Here is a 23,818-nt window from a genome sequence, read left to right as displayed (position 1 = left end):
TAAGCCGTCAGTCTGTCACTGGCAAACGAATAAATTATTTACCTTAGTATTAGATCGAAAAAATATATAAATTTTGTTCTGCAATGGTTGATCGTGGAAATAATTTGGTACTCCCAGTGGGCCCATGTTCAACGGAACTAACGGAATCTCAAGCGAGTTTTGCTCCACCCAAAATTAAGAAAGTGCTCCGTAAGTTAAGACTGCAGTATTCTAGAACTTTTCTAATCCGAATGGTCATGCAGCCACTAGAGCAAATCGCATGGAACAGTTTCTATGGCAGGAACTCTTTGCCGAATACAACCGACAGGCCTCCGCCCAAGTGGATTTGGGTGAGGATCGCACGGAGTACTACGACCAGTTCTGCAAGGATGTGCCACCGAAAAACGAAGAGACCGAGGAAGTTCTGGTCAACAAGTATCCACTTTACTGCACTACTGCCGTAACAGTATGGAATCACGAGGGAGATTTCACCAAGACTTTCAAAAGAAAATATTCTATTACCAGACCTATAGATCTGTGTCCTGATAAGTTTGCACTTTAGATGTGGAAATTGTATGAGAGTAGTGCCCACAGAATATTATTTAATTTTGATCTTTCATTGTAAATGTTACATAAAAATTAAACTTGCAGTTTGAGAAATTCTATGCAATTAGTTTAAATTAACATTTTATTTAAATTCAATCTAAACGTAATGTTTTATAACGGTTGAGTTTACAGTAGAGCATGCATACGGTCACTCTTGCAGCGGGCATCGATGGTTCTTCGTTTACGCATCGATGTTTGTTGATCCAGAAACATATCGATAGTTGTCTCGGCCGCTGACGTGTATAAAATATCGAGGGACAGGCGGTGATTTTTGAGCGATTTAATTTTATTTTCCTATAGAATATAAGCGGCGTGTGAAAGCGCAACCACAATATAGGAAAATGTTAAAGCTAGGTGCGTAGCCTGCTCGGTGTTTGAGCCGGAGAACTTTAATTTGACGCTAAATTCAGTGGAAACGCCGGCTGCAAAGTCGTAGCTCTCGTGCTGTCTCTCTCTGATTTTCGTGGTTAAGCGATTGCCGGCGACTTGGAACCTAATGGTTTTTTTTTTTATTCAACGCCAGGTCTGGTCATCTTCTGCGTGTTGGTCGCTAGTGGGCCGACGTGGAGCGCCCGCACCGTGGACAGTCACCTGGGGCAAAAGGATCTCAGCCGCCTGCAAAAAGTTTTCGTGGACGGATTTGGTTCCAGTGACCTGCAGTCGATCTTCTTCTCCAGCCTAAACATTCAACTGACTGATGCCACTCAGAAGGAGCCGTTGTGCAAGAAGATTGCTACGCTGCATTCCGAATCCAAGCTGAACGTGAGTTTATCTAAATATGCCCATTTATCAATAGTCATACTTATTTATGCTCCTTTAACTCCTTGCAGAGCTTCGAAAAAGACTACTACTACATTGGTGCTAGCAGAAACCTGGGTTGCTCCGCTAAGATTGACGAGGGTCTGCTTTCCAAGGTGTATAGTTCCCTGAACTCGGAGCTCGGCAGCTCTCAGGAGATCTTCTACCGCGTGGTCACCCACAAAGTGCTCGGCGTGGAGATCAATGAAGCCACTCAGGAAAAACTAGTGAAGCGTTTGCAAGAACTGCTCAAGAAGGACGACACACTCAGCGGCCTGGGATACGCTTTCAATGTTGCTCCACTTCTGGGTGCCAGTGCCTCCTTTATCGCAAATCGCGTGGAGGATGCCATCGTGCAAGCAGATGAAGTTGACGGCAAGCTCTTGCAATTCGAAGGCGGTCTCAGTATCACATCCCTGATCATCAATGGTGCTTTCGGTGTGAGCAAGACCTTTAACAAGCCCGTGCCCATTACTGCTGACCAGGCAGTTAAGTTTGCTAACTACTTCCTTAGCCGCCGATCCGTCCAAACCGCCAAAGGAGCTCATGTGCTAATCGAGGCGCTGAAGACTATTAGTGGAGCCGATAAAATTGCTCCCGTTTGTGTGCAGCTCATTGGCAACGGTCAATTGGACGCTCAGTCGCCGACTCTGAACGTAGCCGTTGTTGATCTGCTCGGCAAGCCTTTGTCACCTGCCCCCAAAGTCATCAATGCAAAGGTTATTCGCAAGAAGGACAGCTCTGTTTTAGCTGATAAAATCACTGTGGCCTCGAAATCCTCGGACAAAACCACCTATGTGGCTGATTTGGCCAGCTTAAAGCCAGCTCGCGGCGTTTACCAGGCGGAGTTGAGTGCAGATGGTGTCTACACCCAGACACTGCAGTTCAAGGTTCTTGGCCGCGTCAAGGTTCAATCTCTCGAGGTGGGCATTGCGGAATCTGATGCTAGCGCTGCTACCCGCAAGCAGAGTGTGACCTATCCAGGAAAACTGCAGGAGGTTCTCTCCGCTGACAGCACCCAGAAGCTTTTGCTGAAGGCCGTTCTGGTAGATGAATCCACCAGCAAGCCTCTGGCTGTCCATCAGGCATTCGTTCGACTCTACAACAAGAAAACTGACAAGGAGATCATCTTTGTGGCCGAGCAGGATAGCAGCAAGGCGTACAAATTCGACATGGATGTTGGCAACAACGGAAAGAACTTTAACTACCAGAGCGGCACCTACAGCATTTACTTGACCGTGGGCGATTCCTCTTTGTCCAACTCCTTCGAGTGGTTAGTTGCTGAAGTCCAATTGAAATTCAACGAGGATAAGGGTAATTATGCAACTTAATTGTTATGGAAAGTACTAATCTAACCTCATATCTGGTTACAGAAGTCAAGCCTAAGAACACTTCTGGTCCCCTGCCCGAAATCATCCATCAGTTCCGAGTGCCCGATAAGCGCCCGCCCCGCATTGTTTCTGATATCTTCACCGGACTGTGCATAACCCCGCTTGTGCTGCTTTTCGTTTTTTGGGGAAAACTGGGCATCAATGTATCTAACCTGACGCTGGCACCGAGTACGATCGGGTTTCATCTGGGTTTCGGTGGCATTCTGGTGCTGTTCTTCGTGTTCTGGCTGCAGCTTAACATGTTCCAGACACTGCGCCTGCTGATTCCCATCGCAGTATTCACATTCCTGGCTGGCAACCGATTACTGAGACGTCTTTACGCACAACGTAACTCGAAGGCAAGTGCGTCGTAAGTGCGTTCATCATTGTACGAAGTCAATAAGTGAGCTACTCTCTATCTTGCAACACCATCAGAAAACAAACTTTAATAAAGCGATTTAGTTAAGCCCAAACACACACTAAATACTGCCTTTAAATATAGTTGAATATTTTATTTGTGTATAATTTTACAGCCTAGTTTCAACTGCACAAGCCCTGACATCATAATTGTCTTAAAGACCATTTGCTAAGCAGACAGTTGTATAATACAAAAACAATGGAAACAAATGTATATTTACAATAATAACACTTGTGAAAATCTTCCAGAGCAATAGGATATGAATCTAGAGGTGAGCCTTCATGAATGGCTTCAAGTACTTGTGGAATGCTCCGTTGACTGGCTCCTTGTTCAACGGGTTCTTCTTCGTAGACTCGAAGATGTGTTCGTAAACATTTCCATCATAGGCACCCAATGCGGAATCTAGCACGCGATCGTGAAGATCAAAGCTGTCCACCAAGCTGACGGCATTCGGCCGGAATCGTTTTAAGCAGTTCTCCAGGCGAACCTCCAGTTTCGTGACATCTTGATCAGTGAGATCAATGAACTGTTGAAAGTTACATATAACATTAAATATTCTTAACTAATATCAATTTAAAATCGTACCCGCAAGAAGTCGCCAATGCGGTTGAGGCAGGCGTCTACCAGATACAGCTCCAGCACCACCTTTAGGACTTCAGCTAGTTCTGGGGACACCTCGCGCGACAAGGCCAAAAGCTCCGTATAGGCAGTCTGCGCTAGGAAGGCGCGTCCATGAAGCTACAAGTGGTACAAAATTATATAGGATACTGAGTGAATAACAGATATTTCATTACGACTTACATCTGCAGCTGCTGTTAGGAAGGTGCCACATAGATTAGCTGCCACCTCGGTACCATAACCTTGCTTGCGGCGCAGTTCAATCTGCTCATAGGCAATTCGGGTTTTGCTGATATAAAAATATGAATTTAAATACTTGGTACTTCTACCTTTTTTTCTTTAGTAAATACTTACTTGGCGGCAACGAATTGGAAAGCCTTGACAATAGACCTCAATGATCCGTCAAAGTTAACAAACTTGGTTTGGTTTATTGCATCACTGATGTACGAAACCGTTGGCACCAGCTTCTCTCCATTCAAGGCCTGCCCATAAACCTTCACCAAATAGCGAGCAGTCTGCAGCAGCATCACTGTGTTCTCGCCCTCATAGGTGCAAACGGCCGTGGTCATGCCGTATATCGTGGGGAAGTTGGAGCAGTCCATGTAGCCATGTCCGCCACATGACAGACGACACGTTTCCACGCCGGCGGCGGCATCGGCACTACAGATGGCCTTAAGGCAGCAGGACAATGCATGCATTTCGGGCAGGCGATCCAAGTTACCCTGCTCAATCTCGCCAGATATCACGTTGTACATATTCCAGATGCCATCACCCGTCGTTTTGAAAACGATGGCTTTAGCTATCTGGGGGAACAACTTCAACTGCTGCGTGGTATGGTCCATGATTTGGGGCTCCGGTTGATTGGGATCAATGGGACTCTGTCGGCGAACAGCTGAATACCTAGTGGCAATAGTGGATGCCTTTGCCAGGCTCTGAGCGGTATCACGGATAAGAGCACAACGCACAAACATCTTGAATGAAAAAATGGTTAAAATCTCTGTGAAGATATAGTGAATATGTGTAATAGTACCATAGTTCCGTAGGTAAGCACGCTATTCTTCGGCGCCACATATGTGCCATCGGGCAGCACTTGCTGGTTCTTCATCAGCATGTTGTTTAAAGGCACCCGTACGTTCTTCAGTCCCAAATAGCCATTGTTGACACCCTTCATGCCCAGCTTGGTACCAATATCTCCAATGTCGATGCCGGGCATGGGACGGTGAGTATCGGAATCCCTCAATTGGACAATAAAAGGAGCCAGACCACGGAACTCGCCCTTGGTGTAGAGTTGTGCCACCACAACCGCATGGTTAGCAGTGTGTCCCACTGCAAGTCCCAGATTTTATAACAATTTCAAAATATTAAGTGTTCAAGAAAACTCACATCCACCGGGCCACCACTTGTATGCACTGAGTGATGGAGTGTTTATAACAAACTCCTGGGTGCTGGCATCGTAGTCAGCCCTGGTCTCCAGACCGCGCAGGAAGGTTCCGTGTCCCAGTTCCGTTTGGGCATAGGTGCCAATGATTTCACAGTCCCAGGCCTTGCTCAGCCATTCCACCTGCTGATCCATCGTTCCCTGGCCCATGATGGTGGGCACGAACATCACGTAGTGCAGCGCAAGCGGATTGCCCTCCTTTAGAATAGCCGATCCCAAGGATCCACCAAGCAGAGCACTATAAGCACACAAATTACAACCTGAAGTACATTAAATATAAGGATTTCTTTACTTGTAAGTATCCACTCCATCCTCGCCATCAGCACGTAGCTTGCGGATCTTCTCTCCTATGATGCAGGCTTTGCGCAAGCTGTGCTCATAGAGCTCCTTGTGTGACAAATAGGAAATGGGCAAGTCGTCCTGAAGGGCTGGATCCTCCAAAAACAATTTCTCTGGAAAAATCATAAACGAAATTTAATGTAAATGAAGCCATAAGGAAAGGGATTTAATATTTTAGGAGGTGTCATTTAGATAAGCATTGTTGAATTTTGCAGCGTAATCATGAGTGGAAAGTATTCTTCGTTAATTCGCGGGAGTTACTGGGCATTGTCCATTTATGATGCCCTGAGCGACCGTGCAAATCTGTCAGATAAACCTATCAGCTAAACTAATTTCAAGTGGACCTGGAAATAGATGGTGGGTAGCTGCAAACATTCAAAGTACACAAGTAGTCGGATTGATCGCGATTCGCGCGAAGTTCAAAGATTAATAACTTATGAGCTGGCTAATAGGTGCTGATTAACTAGTAGCGGCTTGTTTATGCGGAATACATAATTAATGAACTTTGGGCCACGGCGTGCAGCAAAATCAACAAATCGCATGAATGAATGGACGGAGAAGAAGCGTATCAAAACAAAGAAGTTGACAGGATGTTTTGGATAATTTATCAGTGGCTGACATGGCTAGCATCAGAGTTTGTACCCTACAGATTAGCTATAAATGCGTTAAAGCCTAGCTTAATTGCCAAGTCATGCTTTTGGCACAATTTCTTGCATCCACTGTTGGGAAACGCGATTGCGCCAAGCTCAGATAAAGCTCTGAGCGACCGGTTAATGTGAATGTACATGTAGGTCTGTCGGGGTCACCGGAGAAGCTTGAAATCCGGTGTTTTTCCCTTCTAAGCTAACTCACCCAGGGCCTTCTTCTCCTTGAATCGCTCCTCGCCGCCGGCCCACAGAACGGAGAACTCCCGGGGATTGAAGGTGGCCGTGCTGCGTTCCTTCTGGAGATCGGGATTCACTGGTTTGGCTGGCATTTTGCTATGCGGCACAGTATTCAAGTCACGTAAACAGGTTATGGATTAACGAGCCACCGCAAAGCGTCCGTCTTCGTTGAATATCGCGTACTGACTGATTGTTGCTGGAAAGGCGAATTGCGCTCAGTGGTCAGTCAGTCGGTCACTCAAGTGCTGGTGGAGGAAATCCAGTGGAGGAGATTGAGATTATGGACTGCTGATCTGATCCAGCTATTCCGAATCTAATCATCGATGCCAGCTCTCGAACGACGTGAACTTTAACCGCGAAAATACACATGTAATAAGTTCGCTTTTGTGTTGAAATAGTCTGTAGCACAACCATTATTCTCACGCCATTGTTGTTGGGCTACATTTATGAGTAAATACACAAAATAAATACACTGCATGTAAAAAGTACTTGGGCGTTTTCTTTCAGTTTGTTTCTAATTTAAATAAGATTGCTTTCATAAGCTTCTTTGTTCGTATAATTTGTTTGCAAGTGAATAATGCAAATTCACTACATCTTTCTGCATAAATAACATCTTTAAAATGTCTCAAATTAGCCGTTTTAAAAAAAGTAGGGTATTTGAATTCCGCCTTAATTAATAGATTAATTTTGTTTTTAGCAGCTCTTTGTTTGTATTGTGACGAAATCAGCTGTTGAACAGGGCTGCAAAATACAAACAAGTACGGCAGCACTCGACAACTCCAGGGATACAGTCACCATAATCTTGGCGCCAATTCAAAAAAATTCAAAAATTCCAATTTTATTAAAAACATAGATATATTTGCTAGCTAAATGATCATGAGGTAACACCAATCTTTGGCCTTATAGCATAGGTTCAGGCTTGCACATACGGAAACACGTAAAATTAAATCACGATTTAATACACTTACTAGGTGGTAAATTCATTTGGCTTAGGTCAGAACATTATTTATAATATCCGCTTAAATGCCATGGGCATGGCTAGTGGCTATAGCTATGCCCCGCTGATGCTGCCCCATTCCAGAGTCATAGGAACAGCTGGCCGCTGGCTCCATTTGATGCACTTCCGCCGGATACCAGTGACTGTGAGATTCCGGCAACTGATGGTAACTTAGATCCGCCGAAACATGGGTTTCGCCTCGCGTAGTCTTCGGATAAGATTGCGTATGCAGGGTTTGCCAATCCATACGGGCGGATGAGGTGGTTGATGATGATGGGGCAAATGCCAAACTCCGGCTACTCTGGTGGAACTCAAAGGGCCAGCTCTGCAAGACAGTATAATGTGGAATGTGTGGATAAAACAGGCATAAATCATAGGAGTTGTGGAAACCGCAGGGGCTATATATGGAACAATATGACGACAACCCATCCCGAGACAGCGCCATTGTTTGTTTACGCAACTTTGATTGTTTTTAGTGCCCACCCCCGCCTCCACGTCTAGATCTACAATAACAGCCTCATTAACGGATCTATAAAAACATAAACAGCCAAACACTTGCGGACAAGAGACACTCATTTGTATGCCATACAATGAGGGATTGGAAATGGGATATAGGGATGCTAGGGCTAGCGAGCAAATAGCGAACCAATGGGTTGTTCCCAACAGATCATCTTGGGCGCGTGGATGGTATAAATTCGGATAGGGTCGGGACTCTCCGATCCGATCTGATTTGCCACCATATGGGCACAAGACGGAGCCGTATTTGCTGAATTTTTCACGCATTCGGTGTGTAAACAATTGCATCTATTTAGATAAGTTGTGCACGCCATGAATCTTGAGTGATAGATTGTGTAAACTCCAGCGGGAATGGCTGATGGATAAACACGGTTAGACAAATTTTAATTACAATAATCCGAGTGGGAAAACTACTGAGGATGACACTTTCCCTCGCATGTCATTCACTGTGTCGCTTCAAAGCATCAAGAGCATCTTTAAAAATAAAAAATAAAAGCAAAGACTAACTAGTGCCCCCCATCCAGATCCGCAGGTCTGCGTTACCATCTCCGTTCCCTGCCCGCTCCACCAACAGCCTGTCACTCATATTTAATATTTTCGAAATTCACAAAAGTATCGGATTACAGGAAAGCAAGGCAGTCTGAAATCACAAAATGTGATTTCGGTGTTCTAGTGGGGGGCCCGGCTGAATGGCTGACTCCGGTCATGGGATGTGGATGTGGTTACGTTTGTGGTTCACCTCCACATCTAGAAAAGGTGGAAATACTTGTCGCCGCATCGCGTCCGCATCACCAAGCAGATGTTGCACCACATTCCTTTGGATTTTTGATCTATATTTCGCTAAAATTGCGTTGAATTACCCCTATAAGTTGAGTAGTATTACTAAATACTTAAGTTGCTTGTTAAAAAAAAAATGAGAATAATAGATTGCGTATACGTTTAAATTGTAATAGTATCAATTTTTTAAATTTTAAACACTGAAGCCTGGGTTTCCGTGTAACTTTCCACGATCTCTAAGTTAAAATTCTACGAAAGGCTAATTTCAACTAGCAAAATTTACAAATATCTACCTACTTTATTTCCTTAATGGCTTTTCAAAGAAAACGCATAAAAGAAAAATTTTCATTCCCAATACCAAACTTTCCATAAAAAGACATAAACTTATGGGAATCCCGATCGGCTGAACATTACTTCTCAATTAGACTGAAATCCATGAATAAACATTGATCTTGGGCATATCACTGGGCATCCCCTGCGACACCTGTCATTAACTGACGAGATCCACCTGAAGTGGCCGGCTCATTAATGCGTTCCCGTTCCCCCGAGCCGCGGGTGCAGTGCATCGTTAAGTGGTGGCAGTGACATCACTTATATTCGGGCAGGGGGATCGCAATTGCATGACACTTACCATGCCGTGTCCGTTGTTGTGGAAATTATAATTGCCTCCACCGGACGAATCTGCCATGTGACTTGTGTCCAGGCCTTCGGAACTGGTGGTACTCGAGTGACTGTGGTTGAGGCTGTGGTGCTGGTTGTGGTTGTGCGGGTGGTTCTGCGAGTGGCTGCCTGTCTCCACAGCCGTAATTAGCTGCTTGATGTAGAGCGTGGCCAAACGCAACGTGTCCAACTTGGAGAGCTTCGTGTCCGGCGGAATGTTGGGCAGCTTGGTCTTCAAACGTCCGTAGGCGCTGGATAAAACCCGCATACGCATCCGCTCCCGGGCATTTGCCGCATTTCGCTGCACCGGCGGTTGGGAGCCTGGAAAATCAGAAATGTAGATACATCTTAAGGAGCTCCAATAACAAGAGATTAATTAGAAACAAAAGGTTTTATTGGTATCCACAAAAGTTTTAAGTTACATTATAGATATCTTCGCAAAGTATGAAGTTCAAAAAGCATATGGAGTATGAATTTTAAACTCAATTTATATCTATTGTGCTTTCTGTTATTATAATTTTTATCATTATTATTATATTTTCATTTAGAGCTTAACGCATTTTAAATTAACATTCCTTTTAAGGTAAATTCTAAAGTTCGATTTAAAAAATTCTAAGGAAATTGAATTTTACTTTAAAGTAAATAATAAATTTACAAAACTAGCTAAACATATTTACATTGTCAACGTTTTTAAGCGTTTATAATACATCTTTTTAATATAAGTACAAAATCACCTATAAATTGAAATCGAACTCACTTTGAGAACTGGCATCCTCATCGAAGTCGTCATCAAAGAACTCCGTGGGGCTGGAACTGCGCTTCTTGCGTGGCATTGTTCAAAAACAAGTTGGTGGTATCACAAGAATCACTTCGAATATTTTCAAATTGGATATAAAATTCCAATCACTCAGTTTTCTCACTTAAAATCGAAACGCACCGAACCGAAACCAATCTGTGAGTCGAATACGTCCGATCTGCGTGGCACGTAGAGCACTTCTGTCACGGGTTACGGGGAGATCCTCCTTTTTGAGCATTCTGCTCCGCAGTTTGCAGCTCTCCAGATTCCGTCTATTTCTGGCACCTCTGGTGGGCGTGCCTGCTCCGCAAACAGTCCCAATTGGCGGAGGAATCCGGACACATGGTGCGATCGGCGGTCTCTTTCTCGGTTGTTTGCCTTCTGGCTGCCACCACATTGGCCACACAGTGTTCCTCCGTCGGTCTGCGGGAAAATTCAAAATGAAACGCTCGGTTTATCCGGTTCACTACGGGCGTTGGAGTGGGGATGTTGTGCCGTAAGGATGTGCGACGGGCGAGTGCGAAGCGTGCCAAGACTCCGGCTCCAGATGGCACCACCTGGTATTCGATCTCGCAGTGCATTTGGAGATAGGCATTAATGGCAGATCGGAAGAGATTATAATCCTGGGGTTCAACTGCGTATCCTGTTTGGGGTCGCCGCGATGGTTGGCATTTGAGTATGGGTCCAAAATTTCATTGCTTATGTGGGGAGTTTTAAGTTCCGAGAACGATTTTGACTTTTCAAATTTTCTGCGGGAAATGAAAATACTCGAAAATATATGTACATATATGTAGGCAACACTTTGTTTAATCTATAGAATTTACGTTTTCTTTAAGTGCTTTTAAAAGAAAAGCAAGAGTTTAATAAATCTATTTATATGAATGGATTAATTGAAACCACAACATATTAGCAAGAAGCATCTGTTAAACCGCATCTTTATTGAAACTAAAAATTTGCTCAGATTAAATTGTTTTTTGACCTACGTAGCTGCTAACTAATTTTACTACTTGCCACGCCTCCGAACCCAGATAAGAAACGTGCTGTGACCCTAAAACGTGGCCTTGATTAGGGCCTCCAGTCATGGATGGAACGTCACTGGCACAGCAGGTTTATCAGGATGCTGAACCATGGGTTATCCGATCAATTCAGCGGGAGATTATTATGGCGGTATTGTGTTTTTAACTCGAGAATTCAGTTGAGATTCTAAAGTCGTCGCGCTCGGCCGTTTTTGAGATGTGGCGCCATCGCATCCTGCAGCAAGCTTCGCGCCGTGGAATCAGCAAACAAGTGAGGGAAGATGGAGGAGCTCGAAGGGAACCAAGTGGATTCCTGCCAGGCGCAGCAGATGTTGTGGTTATTGGCGGTGGTTCGGCGGGCTGTCACACACTGTATCACCTGGCACGACGTGGTGTCAAGGCCGTGCTCCTGGAACGCGCCCAACTTACGGCCGGAACCACCTGGCACACGGCTGGATTGCTGTGGCGCCTGCGTCCCAACGATGTGGATATTCAGCTGCTGGCTAATTCACGTCGCATGCTGCAGCAATTGGAGGAGGAAACGGAGCTGGATCCGGGATGGATTCAAAATGGTGGCATCTTCATTGCTCACAATGAAACGCGACTGGACGAGTATCGCAGACTGGCCACTGTGGGCTCAGCTTTGGGTATTGAAAACCAAGTGCTGAGTCCGGAGGACACCCAAAAGTTATTTCCCCTCCTCGATCCGTCGGCATTTGTGGGCGCTCTCTATTCTCCGGGTGATGGTGTCATGGATCCGGCGATGCTGTGTGCGGCCCTCAAAAAGGCAGCCACTAATCTCGGAGCACAGGTAATCGAGAATTGCGGAGTGGATGATCTACTGCTGGAGCAGACTGCGAGGGGTAAGAAGGTGGTGGGTGTTTCCACGCCTTTCGGGGACATCAAAGCTGAGAAGGTAGTGAATGCTACAGGAGTGTGGGGTCGTGATTTGGTGGCCCGGCACGGCACCCATCTTCCCCTTGTGCCCATGAAGCATGCTTATATTGTTTCTGAATCCATTCCGGGTGTTAGAGGTCTACCCAATATCAGAGATCACGATTACTCCACCTACTTCCGCATCCAAGGGGATGCCATCTGCATGGGTGGCTATGAACCGAATCCCATTCTGCTGGAGCCCGTGCCCAAGGACTTCCATTTCGGACTCTACGAACTGGATTGGTCGGTGTTCGAGACCCATGTCGAGGGAGCCCAGAAATTGTGTCCAAGCTATGCGAAATATGGCGTGAAGAGCACGGTTTGTGGCCCGGAATCCTTTACACCCGACCACAAACCCTTGATGGGTCCGGATCCCAACCTAGATGGGCTCTACCACAATTGTGGCTTCAATTCAGCGGGCATGATGTTTGGTGGTGGTTGCGGAGAGCAGACCGCCTTGTGGGTCATCCAAGGTCAACCGGACCTGCCCATGTTTGGCTTCGATCTGCGCAGATTCACCCAGGAGCAGGGCAAAGCCATTCAGTGGATTAGGGAGAAGTCGCACGAGAGCTACGTGAAGAACTACAGCATGGTCTTCAAGTATGATCAACCACTGGCGGGTCGTGATTTCCAAAAGGATCCACTTCACGACGAGATGATGAAGGCAGGCGCCGTAATGGAGGAGAAGCAGGGTTGGGAACGGCCTGGTTTCTTCCTGCCCACCGGTTCCAAGAAGGCGGTGGTTCAGCCCTATGACTGGTACGGAAGCTATGTCCACCAGAGGCACAAGGACAGCGAGTACGAGAGAGTTCTGGATGGGGATCTTCACTACAGCCGCTTCTCGGAGTACCACGATCTCGTAGGTAGCTAAGTAGCTTATGGAAAGCCAAAATAATGATATATATCTTTCAGATCGGTTCGGAGGCCCTGGCATGTCGCAATAACGCCGTGGTCTTTAACATGAGCTACTTCGCCAAGCTGCTTCTAGATGGTCCACAGGCCCAGGAGGCCGCTGACTGGCTATTCTCCGCCAATACCAACAGGGATCCCAGCAAGTAAGATCCATGTATAGATATACAAATTTAGAAACCTTTCTAAACAATTACCACTTCCATTTTAGAACTGTCTACACCTGTGCTCTAAACGATGCCGGCGGAGTGGAGGCGGATGTGACCATTTCCCGCCTTGCTCCCGGTTCTGGAGAGGTCTACAATCCCAAGATCAATGGCCAGGGCTTTTATATTGTGGCTGGCGGCGCTTCTGCCTTCTACACTTACAGTGTTTTGCTGGCAGAGATCCGTCGAAAAGGATTCAATGCGAGCCTCAAGGATCTGACTGCCGAATTGGGTGTGATTTCTATTCAAGGACCAAACAGCCGAAAGATCCTGCAGCCCCTCATCGACTGTGATCTGTCCGATGAGCACGTAGCTCCCAACAGCACTCGATTAGCCAAATTCGGTGATGTGGGTCTCCGTTTGCTGCGGGTCAGCTTTGTGGGAGAACTGGGCTACGAGCTTCATGTGCCCAAGAAGGATTGTGCTGCCGTCTATCGGAGTCTGATGAAAGCGGGAGCTGGAGAGGATTTGCGCAATGCTGGCTACCGTTCCCTTTACTCCCTCAGCAGCGAAAAAGGCTATCATCTATGGAGCTTCGATCTGCGACCGGATGACACGCCCCTGGAAGCTGGCTTGGGATTCACATGTCGCAAAACGGGTGCAGATTACCGTGGCAAGGCGGCCATCGAAAATCAGCGAGCTGAGGGCCTAAAGAAGCGACTGGTCTACTTGACGCTCCGGGATCAGGTGCCCATCTGGGGTTTGGAGGGAGTCTACCGAAATGGCGAGCCCGTGGGCATACTTAGACGAGCTGAATATGCCTATACCCTTGGAAAGTCCCTCGGTCAGACATACGTGTCCCGACCAGATGGCAAGATCATCGATGCTGATTACATTCGGAACGGGGAGTACGAGGTGGACATCTTGGGCAAGAAATACCGCGCCGACTGTCACTTGCGCAGCCCATTCGATCCTACCGGCCAACGGGTTCTCGGTAACTATGCATCCGAGTCCAAGTCCAATAAATAAAGATTAGTCTCTTCCACTTCCAAGAACTCGTTTACCCGGCATAGGGAATTTCTCTCAACCTTTCTCTTTCTGGCAGGGCACGACGGTATTGTTGAAGTGCCTGCCTTAACATACATGTAGGGTCATAAATTACTTTCCCCATGAATATGAAAAGGTTCGAAGAAAGGTCACGGTGTAGGCAGACAGGCAGTCTGCGAAGTGGTCACCCGAAATGGTTGCGGTTACGGCTCAATTAATTTCTGTGTCCAACTATTATGACATCATTCTCGGTTTCCGCGAAGGATATGCCTTTCCAGACGTAATTCTAGAGCACTTGGACACCTCGGCCAGACAGAGGGTCGCCACTCAAGTGGATTTCTTTGCTTAAATGAAATTTCATATAATTGTGATATTGATGCAATACTTTCAGCTTATAATAAACTAGGTTCTTCAGGCCTCGATGGTTACGGTGGAGGCCGTATTGGAGGGACTATCGAAGTGGCCAGCTACCACCTCCTCCAGCGATAAATCGAACTTGAAGATGGGACGGAGATCGTTGTTGAGTCGGCAGACGACTCCGGCGGAGGCGATGTTCCAGTTCCAGCAGATCATGGCGCAGTTCAGTGCCTCCAAATCGCCCTTCATCGAGACAATATTCTATATATGGGGATGCAAACATTATTATCAATCAGATTGTGTGCTTTTAGCGGCCCACTTACCATAGCCACTGTATAGTCAATGGAGTTGATCTCCTCGCCCTTGATAACCACCAACTGGGTCTCGCCATTCTGGTTGTTCAGGAAGCGCACCACCTTCTCCTTGAGATACTCAGCCGATGCATAGTCCAGCTTTTGCTTCACATCCACCACGCTAACTTCGTGACCATTGATCTGGTAGATGATATATGATTTGTTAGTGTAAATTGCATCTAGATAAGATAGGATAAGCTCACCTTCTCCAGTTTGATGTCTACATGTGGACGTGCACTGCTATATAGAATGTATACCATGTTGGCACCGATGCCACACAGTATTCCGTACTCCAGACTCCAGAACATGCAGGTGAGTACAGTGACCACAAAGGGAAACAGATCCTTCTCTGGAAAGTTAAGACAGAGCGTTAGTAGTAATACCTACAAAACTTTATCAGCATAAACTCACTCTTAGATTTCCACATGTCCTTAATCTTGTGCAGCTCCACTAGCGATATCATCGCCGCTATAATAATTGCAGCCAGCGTGCATTTGGGTATAAAGTAGAAAGTTTGGGTAAGGAATGCCAGTGCCATGAGCACCAGGGCACCGGTGACAGCTCCACCCAGTGGTGTCTTCACCCCACTGGCATTATTCACAGCCGTGCGGGTAAAGGATCCCGTTACGGGCATGGAGAGCACAAAGCTGCCCATGATGTTGCACATTCCCAGTGCCACCATCTCCTGCGATGCGTCTACAATTTTTCCCTTAGCTGAAAATTTAGAATTCCTTAGTATAAATGGCTTTAGAACTAATTCAAATTATACTTACAAAATGCCTTCGATATGGCTACTATTTCCAGGATCGAAATCAAGGGGATGGAACCCAAGGATGCGCCGACAGTGCTGATCATCTCGCCAAAGGAAACGTACTCTCCATCTACGGTGGTGCTAAAGGGCGGCAGCCGGAAGGGCGGTACTCCGGCCGTAATGTTTCCAGTGACACGGAAGGGTTGATTCCCATCTCGACTGAGGATGTAGGCCAAAAAGGTGCCAAAGATCACAGCCAGGGCGTTGCGGGAGAGACCAAGGTACTTCCAGAATATACGATTGCCCCATTTGATGTCTTTAACACGCTGAAAGTATATTACATTTGTAAATTAGTGAATAATATATATAATATATAATGCAACCATCAAGTTAACTTAAGTTAATAAAGCAACTAATTCTGAAGAGCCAAATTTATGCTGTATCTTAAGGTTTTTAACCCGAAATCAAAATCAAGCGGCTGCAAGAATTTTGTTGATTGGCTTAAATTGATATTGAAATTTAATAAAATTTCGTTTTTATTTTCTTCTCACCGTCATGAGCAACAGGAACACCAGAGATGAGACACCCAGCAGGGCATCCCAGAGCCTAATTGACGTCAAGTGGGTGAAGAAATTCTTCCAGGCGGGCAGTAAATCATTCGAAGGACCTATTTTCAATGCATTTCAATGTTTCAGGTAGTTTGAAATTTCTAGAAAATAAAAAAATAATTTCGCAACTCACTGGTCAGACCCACGATGTTGTTGATCTGGGCACTGCCAATTGTGGTGGCCGCCGCCATGGTGAAGCCAGTGATTACGGGAATCGAAATGAACCTGACCAGTACACCCATGTTGAGCAATCCAAGTAGAAGTACAATGCAACCAGCTAGGAAACACACCAGAACCGCATAATCCGGACTGATAGTGGCATACTGGTTGACCATTAGAGCCATGATGGCGGTTGTGGCTAGTGGATGTTGTGAAATTAGCACTGATAGCAGAAATTTACCCCACATCTGAACTCACCAATTGTGACATCTTTGCAGGAACCAAACACGATGTATGTGAAGCAACCCATGAAGGCGGAGTATAAACCATACTGCGGCTCCAAGCCGGCCACCACTCCATAGGCAATCGCCTGGGGAATAGTCGTTAATCCCACCGTGAATCCCGCAATAAAGTCCTGCATGATGTACTCCAATCGGTAACGAGGTAGCCACTTCAGGATCGGGAACTTGTTGGTCACGGTGGACGGACGGCACAGCTTACGACCGCCATCCCTAATAAGCGTGCTCACATTGGGCAGTTGCTCCCGGTACAGATTATCTGCGAATTCAAAACAAGCCTTGGATAAGGAGTATTTAAGTGTGCCAAGATAACCCCTCCCCGTGCGGGGCTAATCTTGCCTGGCAGCAACTTGTTCGCACATCTGTCGATCAGTGTTTTATATTGACTTTGGGCTGGTCATCTTATCGCCAGACAACCTGGGCTACCCCACGCAGATAAGGTGCATTCAGATACTCTTTTATGAATTGGCACGTATTTTATACGATTACAGCCCCCACAATCGCTGGAAACGCATCAAATCAATTGACCCTGATCGCCGCGATCGCTGCTTCCGGAAAAACCCCTGGAGCAGTTACTCACCCTCATCGGCTCTCATCGCGGGTGGCTCTCCAGCTTTAAACCGGGCTGTAGTTCCGAGAACGATAGGGAAACCGGCTGCGATGCAAAGGCAATGGCTGTAATCAAAACCGGGGAGCTAACGCGTCCGCTCAGTGTGCTGCTCCAAACGCGACTGCCGCTCCGATCGCCGTCGTCCAACGGCTTTAGAGACCGAAAGCAATCGCGTTCGCACATTCTGGCCATATAAGATTTACAAGCGCAGGTACCGGTGCCGCCATATCATGTTCGCTCTGTTAGTCCGTTGATAAACAATTACAAAGACAACCTTAATATTTGGCTAATGACATGGCCGGCTTATTTATATAAAGAAAATAATTACAAGCTAATGAGTGGAGGAATTTTGTTGATTGTTGGAACTACTTCTCGCTGCTCTTCCAGATTTTAATGGCATATGAATTTTGTAGGGCGCCGCTAGCAATCACATTTGCCGTGGGATGGCAATGTGTGCTCAAAATCTGGTCGCCCTCCGTGCTTATCTTTTGCACCAGCTCCCTCGTCTGCAGATTCCAGATGCAAAGCGTATTATCCTCGCTGCCGGAGACAATCCAAATGCCGCCGGTGGTGGAAAAATTGGAGTTGGAGCAATAGAACTCATTCAAATGCCCGCGATAGGTCCTCATGCACTTGGGCTTCTTGTAGTTCCATAGCCTAAGGGTGTTGTTCAATGTGGACGACAGGATGTAGCGTCCGTTCGGTGAGAACTTCACATATCCGACCGGGATGTTGTCAACGTCAACGAGAGTCTTCAGCACATGCCCGGTGCTAGAGTCCCACAAGCGGACCAGCCCATCATAGCTGCTGGTGACAAAAATATTGCCATCGCGGTGGAAGTCCACCGATGTTATGGGATCCTGGTGGGCGTGGACGATTTTGAGCGTTTTGCCAGTGCGGACATCCCAAAGGCGCACTGTTTCGTCAAAGCTAGTGGAGGCCAGCAGATTGGCCTGCGGATTAAAGCAGCAGGAGAAACTGTACCTGGAATGCCCCTCCAAAACTTTGACGCAGAGCTTGCTGCGGGCATCCCAGAGACGCACGGTCATGTCATCGCTACAACTGGCAATTAATCCAGCCGCCGACCAGGCGACATCGTTGACTCCGTCTCCGTGCCCGGCCAGCGATTGAATGCATCGGGTTGCGCTCAAGTCCCAGAGCTTAAGCAGCCTATCGCCGGAGCTGCTGACCAAGTTCTCGCCATTCGAACTAAACTTTAGACCAGTAACGCAACCACTGTGACCGAGGAGCGAGTGCTTAATGGCGTAGCCCGGAGACATGGAGTTCTCCAAATGGAACTGACTTGGTAGCATAGGCATCTTAAAGGAATCGAAAGCGGCCTCCGGGATGGCGATTTCAGTTTCGGAATCTCCAGGAGTCGAAGCTGTTTCAATCAATTCCATAATTTTATTTTTTTCGCCCAATTTTAATTTCTTACGAATCCTGCGAAAAGTTCGAAAACTTGGCGATGATGGTGACAGTTCCTGAGTTGACAAAAGCTTGCTGATATTTTGTAAAAAGGGTTTTCATTTCATCATTTACCCGATTATTTTTGGCGCCCAGTTTTAAGTTTTTATTATTTTTTTAAATTAATTACCTACAAATGTTGAGTCTGTTTTTAATTATCGCGAGAAAAAGTACACACGTACTGATAATTCATTAAACACTTTTTTACAATATTTGTCTAGTACATACAATTGTTAATTGTTTCTACAACTACTTATAACTCATTTAGTCAATATTTGTTTGAATTCCCAGACAGGGGGCGTAAAAAATCAGACTGGAAAAAGTAAACAAGCCCAATTAATTTGCGTTTTAAGGGAGTACTTATTTGGCGACAGGGTGCTCTATTTGCGCAGCCTGTTATTGTTATGCTGTCCAGACTTGTTAACCAAACATTAAACAAATGGCCGGTGCTGTGCCGTGCCGGCAATTTGTCACCTAATTATTTGTCGACGCTGCTAATCTTACATATGGGCAAAATTGGAGAATGCGCGATAATCAAGTCAGTGAACTTAATATTTGCATGGTAATTTAACAGACTTAAAGTGAATTTTTAACTTAAATTTTAGTAACATTTGGATTTTAACTGCACATATATGCCTTTATTATTTTATAAAGTTTGAATCAATGAATTTTTATACTAAAAATGTGTGCTAGTACTAGAATGAATTGAAATTATTTATAATAACTGGAACGTGTTGCTATCGATTTTTTTTTGTCAAAATTTATCTTTTTTATTAAAAATTGAATTTCTACATTAAATGTTATTGATGGTATTTTGTAACGGCTAATTCAAATGATCAACGGTCACACTAGCCAGTGGAGCTGCCAGCTATCATTTGAAATTCAAGTAAAGTTGGCAGCCCCCTGGCGTCTGAAAAATAGCGCGAAGTGAAGTAAACTAAAAAGTATCCCTTCAACCCACATAAACAGCGCAAAATGGACAGCAAGGAGGTTTCGGAGGTGCCAAGGCGGGAGGTGCGCTCCTTCCTGATGGCCCGGGATCCCTCCATCGACCGCCGCTTTCGACCGCGACCCAACAAAAAGATGCGTCTGTTTGACAACATTCAGGAGTCGGAGGAAGAAAGTTTTTCCGAATACTCGGACACGGAATCGGAGTACAAGTACCAGTCGAGCGAGGCAACCGAAGGGGCCTCATGCGCTACCAGTGCGGCAGACAGCAGCAACGTGGAAACGGGGCCACAGGTCTTCCTGCGCTTGCGTCCCGTTAAGGATGCATCCAAAGCCTACATAGTCTCGGAAGAAGCAAATGTGCTGATCACTAGCTGCAAAGTGGACTCGACCAGCAACAATGTGAACCGCATGGAAAAACACTTTGGATTCACTTCCATCTTTGACAGCACCGTTGGCCAGCGAGACATCTATGATACCTGTGTGGGTCCCAAAATTATGGAGGAGGAATGTGTGACCATTATGACATATGGCACATCGGGGTCTGGAAAAACGTATACCTTACTGGGTAAGCGAAGAGGACTTGCAACAAGTTTGCTGGGCAATTGTTAATTTAAATCCATTTTTAGGCGATGATGTGCGTGCTGGAATCATTCCGCGTGCCCTGGAAAACATATTCACCATTTACCAGGACACCGTCTTCCGATCGCCCAAGCTGAAGCTAATCAATGGCAGCATCGTGTTCTTGCAGGACGACGCCTCGCTGAAAGAGCTGCAGATTCGGAAAAAACTTTTAGACTTATGTCCGGATATCAGTGCCCACCATCAGCGTCTGAAGCAGGTCATTGATGGCGACCACATGTTCGAAACGAAGGCTTCCACCGATGTTTCCGTCTTGGTTTGGGTGTCCTTCGTGGAGATCTACAATGAACTTGTGTACGACCTGCTAGCCATTCCGCCGAAACAGGACAAACTGGGGGAGGTGCCACGAAAAAACCTGAAGATCGTGGGCAACAAAGGCCATGTGTTCATCAAGGGTCTGACCAGTGTTTTCGTGACGAGCAGCGAGGAGGCGCTGCGTCTGCTCCGGCTGGGCCAGCAGCGCTCCACGTACGCCTCCACCTCGGTGAACGCCAACTCTAGTCGGTCGCACTGTGTCTTTACCGTGGACATACTAAAGTACAATCGGTCGGGCATCACCACACAGAGTTCGTACAAATTCTGCGACCTGGCGGGTTCGGAACGCGTCAACAACACGGGTACCTCCGGCCTTCGTCTCAAGGAAGCAAAGAACATAAATACGTCGCTGATGGTGCTGGGTCGATGTTTAGATGCGGCCAGTACAGTTCAGAAAAAGAAAAACGCCGACATCATTCCATATCGCGACTCCAAGCTAACAATGCTGTTGCAGGCTGCTTTGCTGGGCAAGGAGAAATTGGCCATGATCGTGACAGTTACCCCTCTGGATAAATACTACGAGGAGAACCTGAACGTCTTGAACTTTGCTTCCATCGCCAAGAACATCATCTTCAAGGAGCCCGTAATTAAACAGCATCGCGTCAGCTACTGTGGTTTCATGGAATTCTCAAAGATGTCGACGTGCGAGGGCGGCGACTACACCAAGGAACTTGAGGACGAAAACGTGCGCCTGCAGTTAGAGATTGAGCAACTGAAGTACGATCATGTGCTGCAAATGCAGCTGCTTGAGGAGAAACTGCGAAGGGAACTGACTGCCACCTACCAGGAGATTATCCAAAACAACAAGAAGCAATATGAAGACGAATGCGAGAAAAAATTACTAATTGCGCAAAGAGAATCAGAATTTATGGTTAGTAAATATAACAATATAATATAATAGTATATAATATAAACTATATATTTAACAGCTTTCCTCTCAACGCCGAAGGTATGAAGAACAAATAGAAGACCTCAAAGATGAGATAGAGGAACTTAAGAATCCTGCAAGCGACACGGACATTTCTGATGATCCAAACGAATCTAAGTCTCCCATCGAAATCCTCGATGATGATTAGTTTCTTTAATTCACAATTTTTAATTTGTTAAGTGTTAGTGATTTTAAAATTTAAATTTGAAACTTGATATGTTGCAGAGTTGGCCACGTTTTCCAATAAACATGTGAATGATCAATAAACTAGTGACACAAATAATGATGTGATTCTGTGCCAAGAAACTTCGAGCAAGAATACCAGAATCGCAATTACCATAAATGTTCCGTACGCCTGCCACATCCACTGAAAATCCACAATCCTTAGCGAGGTAGGGTGCTCTCTTTCCTTCAACTGCAGGCTGGGATCCTCCAGACCGGACAATCCAGCTGCTGTCATGTCGTAGTAGTGCATTCCCACCCAGAAGTCATAGAGTCCATTGGCATTTACCTCCAAAATAAGTTGGCTGACGGGCTCTGTGAACAAGGAATTCTGCGGCCATTGGAAAGAGAGCAGCGCCAGGGACCACAGGCAGTCATCCGTGGAGTAGATAAACAGCTCTCGGGTGAAGCGCTTCTGCTGCTCACTGAACAAATTCCAATACAGTCGGGAGGCGAAGTAGGCATTGCTTGTGTTCCTTCCATTCCTCAAGTGATTGTACTCACTCACATTGACCACCAGCATGGGCACACGCAGTTTCATCCATGTGGGAAAGTCTTCCTCGGTCGTAACCAATGGTATTTTCGTGCGACGCAGACCAGCGAAACTTCGTGCTTGAAATTGCCGTGGTGGATGAGCCATTAATGTGTCCAGTCCCGCTCCAAAAATGCTGCTCACATTAAGACCCACTATTCCAAGCATCAGAAATATCAACCTGGTGGAGAAGCTTCTCGACAAGGGCAAATTGAAGGATTGGCCCAAGATTCCGCGTAAAGCTTTATCATTTAGCACAAAGTCCACCAGACGCACATCGCGATGGGTCATGTTTCGAAGGAGATTCAAAGCCAATCCATAACTGGAAACAATAACAATAGCCAGGAACATATTGGAAGCACTGCTCAGGATAAAGTAAATATCCTTAATTGGAATTCTTCTGGCCACCGGTACCATAAGGCAGACGTGGGTCACCTCCATCGGATAGCTTGTGCTGGCCAACTGCTCGACTCGCTCCATTATCGTCAGACTGGCAGGAACATCAACTGAAAAGCTCTCGCTCAGCTCCTTGAGGGCAGTGGCATTTAGAAAGCGCCCGGTGGTCACCTTCTTGGACAGCTGCAGCGTGGCGTTCAGCTTCCACGACAGCACGTGAAAGAAGCGTCCCACAGATCCGGCTAGGATTTGCTTACCCGTTCGTCTGTCCACGTAGAGAACGGAACGCGGAAGCCATTGGTCGGGCATAACAGTAAGAGGGTGACCGTGCATGTTGGGAAAATCCTTGTCGAATATGGTTGAAGATTCAAGAGAGCGATACTCCGTTCGGAAGCTAGGATATAGGTGATATCTATAAAAGTAACGATGTTCATCTGAAGCTAAAAGTCCAACAATGTTCCAAATTCGGCGATGATAGCACGTTTCGAAAATATAGTCCATTCTAGTTGGATCAGAGAAATTGTTTGATATATAGACAATCTTCTTCTGACTCGGAAAATCCATTAGCGAACTCGTAAAGTTTTCGAGTAACGCCAGGTCCTTTTGCAGCTCATGTCCAGGCAGGCAAGCTACGTGTAGCGGCCGAGAAAACATCCGAATGTTTATAAAAGTCTCGCTATCTGAAAGGACAACCACTGGAATGGTTTGATTCTCAAAGATATCCTTTGCCCAGTTGTACGGACAATAATCAATACGAATCATTATTACTGAGAGCGAGTGCTCCGCTGCTGCTCTAAAGATGAAGTCCACAGCGGATCCCGCAACCAGGACGGGTGCCCATAAAACTATTCCTGTTATCACTGTCCACATGTCCTTTCAATTATGTTGCCCATCAGACTTAGCTGCTTTATTTATATTGTGCGGGAACTGCTCCAAGTTGAAGGGAAATGCCTTGTCAAGCTTTTCACGCCCTCGATGATA

General features: G+C 46.1%; 9 protein-coding genes and 2 non-coding genes across 13 annotated transcripts; 5 read left to right on the top strand and 6 right to left on the bottom strand.

Annotated features, from left to right (window-relative positions):
* The first annotated feature begins 21 nt into the window (after positions 1-21).
* CG14488 (uncharacterized protein) lies at positions 22-643 on the top strand. Its single transcript, NM_137422.3, has 2 exons — positions 22-189; positions 243-643. Exons 1-2 carry the CDS (start codon positions 84-86, stop codon positions 539-541), a joined length of 405 nt encoding a protein of 134 aa, NP_611266.2. The 5' UTR covers positions 22-83; the 3' UTR covers positions 542-643.
* Positions 644-662: 19 nt separating this feature from the next.
* asRNA:CR44416 (antisense RNA:CR44416) lies at positions 663-943 on the bottom strand. Its single transcript, NR_124602.2, has one exon.
* Positions 738-3,234, top strand: OstDelta (Oligosaccharide transferase Delta subunit). 2 transcript variants are annotated; one of them, NM_001299620.1, is made up of 4 exons: positions 738-939; positions 1,109-1,347; positions 1,416-2,697; positions 2,760-3,234. In NM_001299620.1, the coding sequence occupies exons 1-4, from the start codon at positions 927-929 to the stop codon at positions 3,125-3,127; spliced, it is 1,902 nt and encodes a 633-aa protein (NP_001286549.1). In that variant the 5' UTR covers positions 738-926; the 3' UTR covers positions 3,128-3,234. The 2 variants fall into 2 exon arrangements, with proteins under 2 accessions (NP_001286549.1, NP_611265.1); NM_137421.3 differs by having other exon boundaries at positions 2,757-3,234.
* mir-3643 (mir-3643 stem loop) lies at positions 1,348-1,415 on the top strand. The gene has a single exon (NR_048133.1). It is a non-coding gene; the product is annotated as a mir-3643 precursor RNA (primary transcript).
* A 32-nt stretch (positions 3,235-3,266) lies between the features above and the next one.
* Positions 3,267-6,868, bottom strand: ACOX1 (acyl-CoA oxidase 1). The gene is made up of 8 exons (NM_137420.3): positions 6,419-6,868; positions 5,520-5,679; positions 5,173-5,465; positions 4,820-5,115; positions 4,144-4,760; positions 3,973-4,078; positions 3,757-3,909; positions 3,267-3,697 (listed from the first exon to the last, which is right to left on the bottom strand). The coding sequence occupies exons 1-8, from the start codon at positions 6,540-6,542 to the stop codon at positions 3,437-3,439; spliced, it is 2,010 nt and encodes a 669-aa protein (NP_611264.2). The 5' UTR covers positions 6,543-6,868; the 3' UTR covers positions 3,267-3,436.
* Positions 6,869-7,290: 422 nt separating this feature from the next.
* Positions 7,291-10,403, bottom strand: HLH54F. Its single transcript, NM_057954.3, has 3 exons — positions 10,158-10,403; positions 9,372-9,721; positions 7,291-7,772 (listed from the first exon to the last, which is right to left on the bottom strand). The coding sequence occupies exons 1-3, from the start codon at positions 10,231-10,233 to the stop codon at positions 7,470-7,472; spliced, it is 729 nt and encodes a 242-aa protein (NP_477302.1). The 5' UTR covers positions 10,234-10,403; the 3' UTR covers positions 7,291-7,469.
* Positions 10,404-11,385: 982 nt separating this feature from the next.
* Sardh (Sarcosine dehydrogenase) lies at positions 11,386-14,253 on the top strand. The gene is made up of 3 exons (NM_137419.3): positions 11,386-13,007; positions 13,061-13,203; positions 13,269-14,253. The coding sequence occupies exons 1-3, from the start codon at positions 11,430-11,432 to the stop codon at positions 14,230-14,232; spliced, it is 2,685 nt and encodes an 894-aa protein (NP_611263.1). The 5' UTR covers positions 11,386-11,429; the 3' UTR covers positions 14,233-14,253.
* A 340-nt stretch (positions 14,254-14,593) lies between these two features.
* CG5002 (uncharacterized protein) lies at positions 14,594-17,515 on the bottom strand. The gene is made up of 9 exons (NM_137418.3): positions 17,358-17,515; positions 16,737-17,036; positions 16,453-16,677; positions 16,263-16,378; positions 15,734-16,037; positions 15,372-15,674; positions 15,164-15,309; positions 14,931-15,101; positions 14,594-14,868 (listed from the first exon to the last, which is right to left on the bottom strand). Exons 1-9 carry the CDS (start codon positions 17,371-17,373, stop codon positions 14,662-14,664), a joined length of 1,788 nt encoding a protein of 595 aa, NP_611262.1. The 5' UTR covers positions 17,374-17,515; the 3' UTR covers positions 14,594-14,661.
* A 156-nt stretch (positions 17,516-17,671) lies between these two features.
* On the bottom strand, positions 17,672-18,873 carry CG10931 (uncharacterized protein). The gene has a single exon (NM_137417.3). The coding sequence runs from the start codon at positions 18,788-18,790 to the stop codon at positions 17,753-17,755; it is 1,038 nt and encodes a 345-aa protein (NP_611261.1). The 5' UTR covers positions 18,791-18,873; the 3' UTR covers positions 17,672-17,752.
* An 856-nt stretch (positions 18,874-19,729) lies between these two features.
* Positions 19,730-22,308, top strand: sub (subito). 2 transcript variants are annotated; one of them, NM_137416.3, is made up of 3 exons: positions 19,730-20,370; positions 20,432-21,630; positions 21,689-22,308. In NM_137416.3, exons 1-3 carry the CDS (start codon positions 19,830-19,832, stop codon positions 21,833-21,835), a joined length of 1,887 nt encoding a protein of 628 aa, NP_611260.1. In that variant the 5' UTR covers positions 19,730-19,829; the 3' UTR covers positions 21,836-22,308. The 2 variants fall into 2 exon arrangements, with proteins under 2 accessions (NP_611260.1, NP_001286548.1); NM_001299619.1 differs by having other exon boundaries at positions 21,689-21,971.
* Positions 21,803-23,707, bottom strand: Ir54a (Ionotropic receptor 54a; the record flags this gene model as incomplete). Its single annotated transcript, NM_137415.3, has 1 exon — positions 21,803-23,707. The coding sequence occupies one exon, from the start codon at positions 23,705-23,707 to the stop codon at positions 21,947-21,949; it is 1,761 nt and encodes a 586-aa protein (NP_611259.2). The 3' UTR covers positions 21,803-21,946.
* Positions 23,708-23,818: the final 111 nt, after the last annotated feature.

The sequence above is a fragment of the Drosophila melanogaster genome, chromosome 2R, assembly GCF_000001215.4.
Source record: "Drosophila melanogaster chromosome 2R".
Taxonomy (NCBI): Eukaryota; Metazoa; Arthropoda; class Insecta; order Diptera; family Drosophilidae; genus Drosophila; species Drosophila melanogaster.
The sequence above is the reverse complement of the archived record's forward strand: the minus strand, read 5'-3'. Positions and strand labels throughout refer to the sequence as shown.